The sequence below is a fragment of the Rhipicephalus microplus genome, chromosome X (assembly GCF_043290135.1).
Source record: "Rhipicephalus microplus isolate Deutch F79 chromosome X, USDA_Rmic, whole genome shotgun sequence".
Taxonomy (NCBI): Eukaryota; Metazoa; Arthropoda; class Arachnida; order Ixodida; family Ixodidae; genus Rhipicephalus; species Rhipicephalus microplus.
The window spans coordinates 467,846,935-467,858,645 of NC_134710.1; the positions used below are offsets into that span (position 1 = coordinate 467,846,935).

The following is an 11,711-nucleotide window of genomic DNA, read 5'->3' on the forward strand; positions in this document are numbered from 1 at the left end:
ATGTCAAGGAATGTACAGGGGAAGTCATTAGAACCAATGGAATGTAAAGAAGAAAGAAAAGTGGATGAAAAAATAACCAGCCGTGAGCATCGAACGCATTATTCGAAGGTCGTAGGTTCGTTTCCTGCTCACGGCTGGTTATTTTTTCATCCACTTTTCTTTCTTCCGCTTTTTTTCATCCGCTCTAGTAAAGTACTTTGAAGTAAACCCCTTTTGTCGCCTAAGGGGACCATTTGCAGAAAGAAGTAGCGCTGATGACACACGGCACCGGACTACTGCTTTAGGCAGTGCCTCAGAAGAACGCTGCAGAAAAAATGGCGCTGTTTGTGGAAGGAGCAAGATTGGAAATATTAAAAAGAATCTGCGCATGTACATCACATTCAGCGACGCCGGAGTATAAAACCGTTTCTTTAATTTTCTGGTGGCTTATAATGCGCATACCTGTAATTTTCTTTCGCTGTTTTGCGTTTTTAGCAGCAACTTAAGTTCGTCTGGCAACTATGAACAGTCGGTGTTTGGGTGTTTTTGTTTTTGTCGTGCTTTTTACATGGCTGCGTCCAGCTGGGTCAGTGACGGCGTGCCGCGTTTCATCGTGGTCCTGCGATGTCTCAGCGCAGAGACAGAGCTAAAGCAACAGTTGAGGTGGGCCTGGCTCTTGTCGCCCTCGGCTCCATCGAAGATGAGCTAAACGCTGCGAAGGCAAGAGTGATGAGCCTAAAACAAAGACTCGTCATGAACAGCTTCATTTTGACTGCTTCCGCACTGTCCCCCCGAGCCATCAACCGCGAAAGGTGGGCCTATGCGCGCAACGAACGCTGGTTCGAAGACACATTGCCGTTATTAGGTTACGGCCACTTTAAGCAGTGTTTTCGAGTGAGCCCAGCCACCTTCCGTTTCATTGTGGACAGCCTACGCCCTTCGCTAGAGAGGGTCACAACTAATATGCGCGAGTGCATTGCGGTTGAAAAGGTGGTGGCCATCGGCTTATTGAAACTGTGCTCCGTGGCAGAGGACCGAGTCGTAGCCAGTGTCTTCGGCGTCGGGCGATCGACGGTGAACGGCATTTACAAGGAGTTTTGCGAAGCCATCGTTTCTGTCTTGGAAAGCGACTGGATCAAGATGCTGAGTCCATCTGAGATGGCCGAACACATTCGGGAATTCATGACCGTCAGTGACTTTCCCCAAGCTGTAGGAGCCCTCGATGGCTGCCACTTCCCAGTTTCGCCGCCACAAGAACATGCCACTGATTACTATAACTACAAGGGGTGGTAAGTTGATTTGGCTACTTTGGTAATTAACGTTAGCGTGTAAGGCATCGCACCTAAACATTCGAGAAATCCGCATGTGAACATGTGAAACATCCGCATGTGAACCATTCCTTTTGTGCGAATTATAAGTTACAAGCTACCTATATGACTCACAAATTGGTCTCCAGCAACGTCAGTTTCTTCCTAGAATGTGCAGCCGCGCATGTTTCTTGCAATTACAGGGATCCAATGAAGAAGTCCTCGCTACAAGATTTCGAGAAAACAACAAAGTCTACTCAGAAAAAAACTTACTTGTGCACGCAAGTAAGTGTCGTCAAACGAGAAGCTTGTTGCAAATCACATTTGAGGCCTTGAAGCCGCTGAAAAATTTTCTCATAATTAGACATCAAATGAGAATTGGCAATAGTACCTTGCAAAAGCCGTAAAATGCTGCGAAGCGTTATAGTAACTAAGACGAGCATAAGTTGTTATCAAGATAGTTTACCCGATGTATGTACTGCTATCTATGTGTGTATACGACTTCCACCTCTGAATGGTCTAACGTGCCCATTTTTTCACCCTTGTGCCTTAGCAATCTGTTCATTATTTGTTCTCACCACATTGATATATTTATGTCAATATCGCTAGCATTTTTTAAACCAGAGAAGTGTTCTTACCGACTTTGACTCTTGTGTTAATTTTTACAGGTACAGCATTATTCTCCTGGCGCTTGTAGACCACAAGTACCGTTTCAGGTTTATAAATGTTGGTGCCTCTGGAAGATGCCACGACTCTCATGTGTATCAAATGTCGAGCCTCTCCAGCATGGTTGAGGGACCACTTTTCAAGGCTCCAGTTGTTACAATAGGAGGCGTTGCCGTGCCACCTCTGGTGCTGTGTGACCAGGCCTTCCCACTTACACCTAACCTCATCAAGTCATTTGGACACAACACCCCACTTAGTGCAGAGCAGAAAAATTTCAATTACCACATAAGCAGAGTGAGACGTGTGGTAGAAAACGCCTTTGGAAGGCTTAAGGCAAGATTTCGCTTCACATCGAAGAGAATGGAATGCGACATTGCAAATGTTCGCCTCGTGATTCGCGCACGCTGCGTGCTGAACAATATTTGCGAGCATTTCAGCGATGCTGTTCAGCTTCAATGGCTCCAGGAAGTGAAGCAGTCCGACTCCCAACTGCCCCAACCAGGACGCAGCAGCGATTCACAGATTGGGAATGCAGTCAGTGTGCGTTCTGCACTTGTGGACCACTTGAGCCAGAGGATGCAGACCCAGGCAGCCCGCTCCTAGAATTTTTTTTTTGCGCTGGCATTTGTAAATAAAAAGAGTGACAGTTTTTCTGCCTCATGTTTTATTGATGAAACTAACGAGGGCATTTACAAGCTTTTCTTGAAGCTGGAGGTGTTTAGATCTTAGCTCTACCTCGGTTTGCTGAGCCCGCTCCAGCTGCTCTCGTAGCATTTTTTGTTCAGCCAGCATAGCTTCTTGAAATTCACGCGCTGCGCTCAGTGGCCGCCGTCGCTTCCTTGCTGCCCCTGCTGCCGTACTTGTTGCAGGGCTCGGAGTCGACTGCGTGGTGGGTGCAGGTGGTGGCGCCTGTTCAGCTGGTGTTCCTGGCACTGGCGTGCTGTCAGTTTCAGTAGCCTCGGAACTGACTCCGCTCTCCATTTCGTAGATCAGCTGCGAAGATTTAAGAGAAAACAGCTACAAAGATCATACAAAAAAAGAAAATTGATCTGAGAGGCAGCGCACCACAATCGTAACTCTTGATAATTACATTGACGAAATGAACAGCACAAACGAGGATAAACTTTCATGATGCTGGTCAACATTGACCGATGCTGCATATTCAGGCTGAGGTCATACAAATGGTATGTAGGCTAGTTTAGAATATCATTAGCAGAATTATGCGACTTGCAGCGCATGTAACCAAATGATCTGGAAGAATTGGGGAATATGCATTCAATGTGAGTGGATCACGAAACGGTAGAAGTTAGGTAAACACCAAGATATATTTATCGTGTATCATGTATATATTTGTGTTGTTTATATGGTACAAAAAGGTAGATGCAGTACGTATGCGGCTAAAACAGACAATTTTACATTCAAAAACGTTAAGCTTCATTAGACAATTACACACCAAACAGGAACAAGTTCTAGATGTCGGTGGAGTACTTGGTGATCATCGCTAGCCTTATAGAACGATAGAGAATGCAGTCACATGCGAAAACATTCATGTGTGAGTAAATATTGCTCGGTAAGACATTAATGTACATAAGCCATGATACATGATGTTATATACTTTCAGGTAAATAGAAAACTTCTGCGAGTCCAATTAGTTCAAAACATCAGCTTATACAATAATACCGGTGTAAGTGCACTAGTACTTGTATTGATTGCAGGGAAAGTGCACAATGGTGATTTGTTCGTTACACACCTTCTCAACAGTGTCGCTACTGGTGTCGCAGCAGCTTTCCTCCATGAGGGACGGATCATTTATTGGTAGGCAGACAATGAACCTCTTCAGTTCACCATAGTATGGCCACGTTGGTGGTGAGGAGCCTGTTGTGAGCTCTCGCTCAATTTTTCTAAGTAAAAAAGATCACAGTTGCTTTCAGTTATCAAGCAACATAGGAAGGCCCCATTATATTATGACCAGCACAGAAATATATAAATACAACCTATGCAAGCTTTTCATAATTTTGTTGCTACCTTCGCTTACAGGTGATACAATACAGCTGGCACCTAGCAACATGCTTCGTACACGACTCAGGGCACCGATCTTGAAAATTCGGCCTGAGCGGTACAATGTTTGGTTACTTCTCAAGCATAAACACTCATGTGACTCGAGGCGGGGTAAAGGCTGGAACCCAGTTTCCGGCGCAGAAAGACACTTGTACCGCTTCTTACGAAGTGAACACGTTTAATTTACATATTTATATGGTTTTTTTTTAAAAAAAAAGAGCGCAGAGACGCGCCTTCACATGACAAGAGTGTGCCAGCAAAGGTCAGAGAAAGCCGAGCGCACACCCTACGCGCTTATCACCAAGGTTTTTTGTGGGACGCGGACCGCGCATGGTAGGGACGCCATTGAGTATCTGTTGCTGCGTACTCGCAGGTACCGTGGAGTCCCGCGTTCCTCGATATGCGAGGTACCCATGCATGTCGGATTTTACAGGCCCGATCTTAACACACACTAAACAAGCAAGCAGGACGCGCGCGACAACGCGTAGCGTGAGTGACCGTCTTACCTGAATGTCTGTGTTAAGTTGTCAATTTTGCTGTGAACTTGCGCCCGTGTACGGGGAATACCGGCGTCGGTGAGGCTCTCGGCAATCGCCTGGTACACTCCTCCGTTGTGCTTTTGCCCTCGCAAGGCGTCCAAATGGTCCTCCCATAGCTTTATCAGCGCCCAAGTCTCCTTTTCAGTCCACTGGAAGCGCGGTTTTTTCTTCACCGACTGAGCCGACTCCATTGTTGCAAAATACTACGTCCCGGACACAGCAACTGCCACTGCCAACAAGGCCTAGACAAGATTAGCGACATGATCGCGCTAGTGACGTAATGCAGGTGTTTGAGAGTATGGACAGACTATAGGTCTTCACTTTTCAACAAATCGCACTGCTGCTGAAAATGAAAACATTTTCTCAGCGCAAAAAAATACTGCCAGGGCACCGCAGTGTTGCGACACGTTTTCTCCTATTGATAAATTATGCACACTGTATGCGAGAGTACTCCCTTCCTGCCAGAAAAGTAGATGCAGGATCTGCTTTTGCGAAAAGGATCTTTGCCGGAGAGGAGTTACTCCTTTGTCGTGTGTCACTGCGCCCGAACGCCTTTCCGAAAGATGTCCCCTTGTCTAAAGGACTTCAGGGTGCCCGTGTGTCAGGACGCATATTTTCAGACACTTTAAAGGATTAACCGAGGAGGCTCGTTGCTGTGTTGGGGGCTGGCTGGTCCCAACGAAGCAGAAGAAGAAGAAGACGGCCGACGGAGACGTACGCGGCCGGCGGGGACACCGACCAGCCCGAACACGCGGGTTGGCGCGAAGCGCCGAAAGAAAGCACAACCGCACTCCACGGTTACCCAACACACACTGCCTTTATTTTACAGTCGCCCCTAAATCCTAGATGCCAGAGCGGCGCCCCCTGGCATCCTCACATGTCAATCCGAAACCGAAACTGAAAACCCAGAACACAACACTCGTATATTGCGATTAAATGCGCAGTGACAACGGGGCGAAGGCCTAGACAAGATTAGCGATACGATCGCGGAGGCACAGAGTAATAAACAACTGCTGGGCCAAGTTGCGTGCTGTATTGATATGTAGCTATGTATAGCTATGTATATGTATATGTATGTATATGTAGCTATATTTAGCTATATTTAGCTATGTAGCGTGCTGTATTGATATGGGAGCCGTTTTGATATGTAGCTTGGGGCCCCGGGGAAGATGGTCGGCAAGGCATCTTTCGCTAGCTGCGGACGATCGCGTTCGATTTCAACAACTTCCCCATTAATAGTTGTTTTGAAAGTCCGCTCAATGAAGTGGGCCTCTAAGTGCAAATCGCAAACCGCACTTGCGTCGTTGAGCTCTCTGTCGGCTCTTTTAATAAGCCAGGACCAAGATTAGCGTTTAACGACGTTCGCCGGAACACGAAACAGCGACGGCGCTTCTTTGCACGACCGATAGCCGCTGTTGCAGTATGGCACAAAACACGTGCGGTCGCGCTTGTCCCGCCGTCGTTCCGCCATGCCACTGGTTCACGTCGCCGCTGCACCAGTTCACGACGAGCACATTCTTCACCATAGGTTCAAAAAAGGGGGAGAAATTTCCTCCACGACGCACCTAGAACAAAACAAGTGAGTGCCACTGCAACGTCTCGTTAGGCCGGCCGCCGGAGCTGCTGCAGCCGCAGAAGCATCCCTCTTGCTGGTGGCGCCCCTACCGGACCGCCGCGATTTTCATCGTGGCAGTGACCCCTCCGCTCCTACTGTTCGGCCCCGCCACGGAGGAAGTGGGCCCCGCGGACGACGCACTTCCCCAATTCTAGTACACTGTAGCCGCACACAGAAGTGGCTTCTGCGCCGCACAGAAGTGACGTCACTTTAAAAATTATTACCTAAAGCTAGTTAAATGTGTAAATTATTCGTGTGTACTGTGGTAAACCTACAAAAATTTTACTAAACAGGTGTTTAACGAGTCAATTAGCCTAGGTTTGTTATTTAAATACATATTACAAGTATTTTAAATACAGGAGGCGCCATGGGCACTGCGGCTGCGAAAGGTAAACACTGCGAGACGGTAGCCGCCTGCGATGTGTGTAGGTGGTGAAAACTCCGATGAAATCGTGGCCATGGCCTAGGCCACTCCCAAGAAGGACTGGAGTGTTGTCGCTGCTTCATGTGATTGCTGGATGCTTAGTTGAACCTGGTGGTTGGAGCTAGCGCGGCCGTCCACCGCGCCGCAGCTTCATTAGAGTGTGTGCGCCATAAAGTTTCTCAGTATGATGTGCGGATTACAGTTGTTGGACGTACTGCATTTTCTAGATTGCAATGGTGTTGTCAAAGGTGAAAGTGTTCTTGCTGCCAAGTTTTGCTTGTCGCGAAGGGCAAGGTCGGCGATGAAATAAATGCTTTCGCACAGTTCACGTGTGACTGACCGGTCGCACATGCATGAAACCCCAGTGCGTCAGCGAAGTGTTCATGCGGTGGATGGAAACAACTTTATTGTAATGTTCTTACGAAGCCTGTGATCTGCGAAGGCCAGAGCTACTGCATTGCCGTCTGTTTTGTCAAGTGCTAACACGTACGGCCGTTCTCATCCATTGCTACGTGAATGCTCCCGTGCTGTCACAGGCCACGCGTGTTATTGAGCAAGGCAGACAAGCTCTTTTATAGTTAGATGGGCTAACGCCGTCGGCACTTGCCCTTGGGCATTGTTTATGAAGTGCTGATCGCCTAAAACATTGCGGTGACACATCAGTATTTTTAAAGAAAGCGGCCTGCCAGTTACCTCGTCAGGTGATGGTACACTGAGCGACATTAAAAAAAAAGTTGCCCGAGACTACGTTGCAGTGCACATTTCTGTCATCAAAACTTTGATAAACCGTGAAAATCAACATTCCTGACACCTGTGCCGAAGAAACCAATGCAGCCAGCTGCATTCGAGTTTTTTGCGTCTTTTTGCGTCTCGCCGATTAAGAGCACTAATTCGCAAAACACTTCATCATAATAAATATAGTCAATCCTGCAAGAGTCATCGAAGATCTAATATTAAAGGGCCTGTGGACGGGACCACCACCAGCAGCAAGTCGGGCTGATGAGGAGGCGCAAATGTTAAAACAAAACATGCGTGAACAAAAAGAAAGAGTAAGTATAACTGCAATGGGGCTTGAACCACCGACCTCACCAGTTGACGTGTTGCTTTAACCAACTACGCCACAGCTGCTGATCAGTTTGAGACGGCAAACAAGCCGGTTTTGTATTGTTGTCACGCTAAACCTAACTAACATTTTGTTGACTTTTTTGTTTGGACGTAATTTTAACTGCTTTTATCTTTATGTCTAGACGTACCGCTAGACACTTCCAATCTAGACGTACCGCTAGACACTTCCAACTATTCAAACAAAGCGCCCAAACAGAAAATGCATGGCGTCACTTCCGTGCGGCGCAGCAGCTGTTTTTGTGTGGGGGTGGCTCGTGCGCGGCGCAGCAGTCTCAGCCTTTCTGAATTATTTTTGATCTCTCACAAGGAGTTTTATGCAGCTCAAATTCAGTAGATGGGCGTGTCGTACTTCAAGGGCTATGGTATCATGTGCTAGACGGGAATGATGGGCAGGCGCGAAGAAATCTGCATCAAGAAATCGCGACGGAGGAGCCGAAGCGCATAACAGTTCCTGCACATGGCCAGGCCCCGGAATTTCCGGAAACTCTCAAGTTTAAGTGCTCACATGTAGGGGGCGAAAAAATCAACCGCGGCGCGCACCTCTGTGGCGGCGCGTTTCTGCTTCGAACACCTAGAGTGGATTTACTAACCCCTCTCGCCACTCGCGCTATTGCACTTTCTTGTAGAGGTGCCCGCGTCGGGGCCAAGTTTTAATTTCAAAATGATCAAATACAACATTTTTTTTTCGTACCGCGGCACATAAAAAACAACTTGTTCTTTTAGCAAGTAGTTTTTCTTAAACATGTGCTGCGTCATCAATTTTGTAATAGTTTTTGCTCCAGCTGACTCGAGGTCAGCAGCAGCCTATTGACATCATTATCCTCATTTCAAAGTTTGCGGCGGCCACCTTTCCTTCCTCCGTGGCGGCGGCCAACGGTTGCGACGGCAGGTAACGGCTCGCGGTACGTTCGGAGGTGTCTAGGACTGTTTTGTTTCGCTGTAAATATTTCGAGCCTCTGCCGGCCGATACACTCTTTCTCGTTCTGTTTATTTTGACATGTTCAAATGCTTTCGAGAAGGGAATTCAAGTGACTTCCGGGGAACGAAGCGACCGTTGAAGCTTTCATCGGATGAACACCCGTTGCAAGCCCGGGCCGGTGAGTAGAAACCACTTCAGTTTCTTTAAGAATGGTTGTTTGCGGGGCTAGTTGGTTCATTTCAACATATGTAGTTTTTTTTTGCCAATGACTGCGTAAGCGTCACACGGTGGCAACGCATTGCAGTATTGAATTTTAAAATTGTTTAACGTCTCAATCTGTAACCAGAAAAACATGCGTTACTTGCGGCGTGGCTTCACGTAGGAACGAGTCACTGATTAAATAGTTAATTCTGAAATTCTATCACCAGGTAACACCGACCAGGCCGTCGCGATGAAAGAAGGCAAATAAATCACTGTCGCCTCAAGTGTGTCTTCGTAGCCAGCCCATATGTTACTGCAAAAAACCTACTAGTTAATATTTTACCGCAGTCGCGTTTGAGAAACATCACATAATTATGGGTCTGGTTTTGCTATAGTGTGACAAAGAAAGCGTCACATAAATGAGAAATACTTCTTTTTCTGCCACAGCCTCCTGGCCCACCTGACATGGAAGCAGCTGTGTACACGCTTGGCTGTAGCATGTCATGTAGCAGGCAAGGAACCTGCTACATGACATGCCTTTTGAAGAAGCAGCCCTGAGTGATACACGTGTTATGAGGTACCATTACATATGTGTATAAATACTGCTGTTTACTAGTTAACTGAGTTTATTTGCTTACTTTGAAAAATTTCATGCATTGATTATGCATTGAATACATACATTGATATCTGGTGATGTTACTTGTTTTTCCAGACTGCCATGCAAACGACAGGATGACTACCCCCGAATGTCCACTCTGCAAGCACGTTGAACCATCTGAATGTCCACTACAACAGGTCATCTCGAACCTCACACATGTAATGCTGTATTTGTGAATGCTTTACCATGCATATTGTGGAGGAGTGCTTTAGATTGACCACAAGCATTGGCTGTCTACCATGGCATGGAGTCTACATTTCAATAACGTGGAAACTGTAACACTATTAGTTAGATTGTGTGGCACTGCTGAGCTCAACAACACACTGTTTGATCCCAGCCACAGTGGCCATATTTTGATAAGTGTGAAACGCTAAGACGCTTGTGTGCTTAAGGGTTTGTTCGATTCGCCTGCACCACATGATCCAATTTACAAAGTGCTGCACCTCTTCTTTAGTTTAAGTGGCGCAGCAATGGCATCTTCTAAATCGTGCCATTCATTTCGAAAAGCACAGGAGAGGTACAGCACCAAAACTACTTCATGACTTTCCTGTACCTTCTGCTCTGACGGCGCTGGTTTGGTGCAGCCGCACACACAGCTTAACAAACAACATAGCATTAGACGTAGGTACTGTGCCCACCTCTGCGATGCGGCGTGTTTTGCCACGATGTTTGAGCCTCATTAAATAGCGAACAAAAATAAGGATTCCATCTCGTCGGCGCCTTGTTATTCACTTGTGATGCCGCACTGCTGAATTCTTGCTGCACAAGTTCTGAACTTCTCGTGCAGAGCTGTGAAACAGTTTCGATTGGTGCAGGTGAACTAAACTGACCCTTAAAAGATGGAAGCTTGAAAATATGAAAAATCTGTTAACATAAGGTGTCAGAGCAAATGTTTCGACAACCCTTCTTGTGTCCTGTAATGCTACAGTGTCATTTGTCTGAACCCCTGGAAGCCAGAATCAATCTAAATTTGCCCACTACTGTATGACTCACGATCACTTCATAGTTGACATGTGAATCGTCAGAAATTATTAATTGCAAAATGAACACCCCAGCAGAGAGGGGCATTAACAGGCTTTCCGACATTTAGTTGTGCCTTGTGACAGTTTAAGAACAACACCCAGAATTGTTTTGTCTTAACTGTGTTTAACTCATACAAGTTTACAAAAAGATGCACCAAAGCTCATAGGGCTGTACTCGATTGCTTTAGCTTTGCACATATGTTCAATGGGCTCCTAAAATAATAAATCGTAAATGTGATGAGCACTTGCAGCGCAGCTTCCTCAAAAACGTGAATGCTGTCGTGAAGAGCAAGCTTGTGTTCATTGCATGTGGTACTTTTTTTTTCATATAGCAGAGAAACGTTCCAGATTTTTTTGAGCGCATCTGCTTCTGTTGAAATTAAGTTGCCATAACTATAGTGTCTACCACTACGAAGTGAAATTATGTGCCCTACGATCATGAAAAAATCTAGGAAATCACACTGGTAGTTGAAACATACATGATCTTGACCTATTCACAGCCACACTGCAAGATAATACGTATTTCAAGTACTAACCTCTAGAAATAGCAGGGAAAAAACAACTTCAGCTTTCAAGCACAAGTATACTGAAAAAGTAAACAATAACAAGTGTGTAATAAATGTGACCTTTATTGATCCAGTATTCAGACATATTCACATCATGTACCACCAACTGATTTCAGGAGTGCTAGCTTGCAAGAGAGTACTCAAGTTCTGTCTATATGTCTATGCAAAAAAGAGATTGTGCTCAGAGCTGAGCAGATAGTGTTCCGTAAGAGCACCAACAAAGATGTAAAAACAACAAAATTGTACAATGCATGCCTAACACTTATTTTCTTAGAATTGGGTCTTTTCGATCTGTAGGCACACACCTTATAAGTGTTACTTTAGCATAAATGTTCGCTGCATACTCAGAAGCCCGGTCATTACTTGTGACGAGAAATTATAGCTGTAGTAACTGTGTAACTTAACTCTAACGATAAATCTAGCAAGCCTGAAATATTTTTAGGCCCATCACCTAAATACATATTACCTATGATATCGGCTCACGTCTGAGAAGAAACTAGTGCCTGCCCGGTCGACACGACGCGACATTGTCCAATTGTGAAGTACTCAGTGTATCATTGCAGAGCGAAAAAATTTCAGAACTGCACGCATCCGCAATTGCTTATTTAACAAATTTAGCAAAACTACATTGC

General features: G+C 45.9%; 1 protein-coding gene across 1 annotated transcript; it reads left to right on the forward strand.

Moving 5' to 3' along the window:
- Window positions 1-300: 300 nt before the first annotated feature.
- Window positions 301-2,555, forward strand: LOC119184675 (uncharacterized). Its single transcript, XM_037433981.2, has 2 exons — window positions 301-1,268; window positions 1,955-2,555. Exons 1-2 carry the CDS (start codon window positions 604-606, stop codon window positions 2,553-2,555), a joined length of 1,266 nt encoding a protein of 421 aa, XP_037289878.2. The 5' UTR covers window positions 301-603.
- The last annotated feature ends 9,156 nt before the right edge of the window (window positions 2,556-11,711 follow it).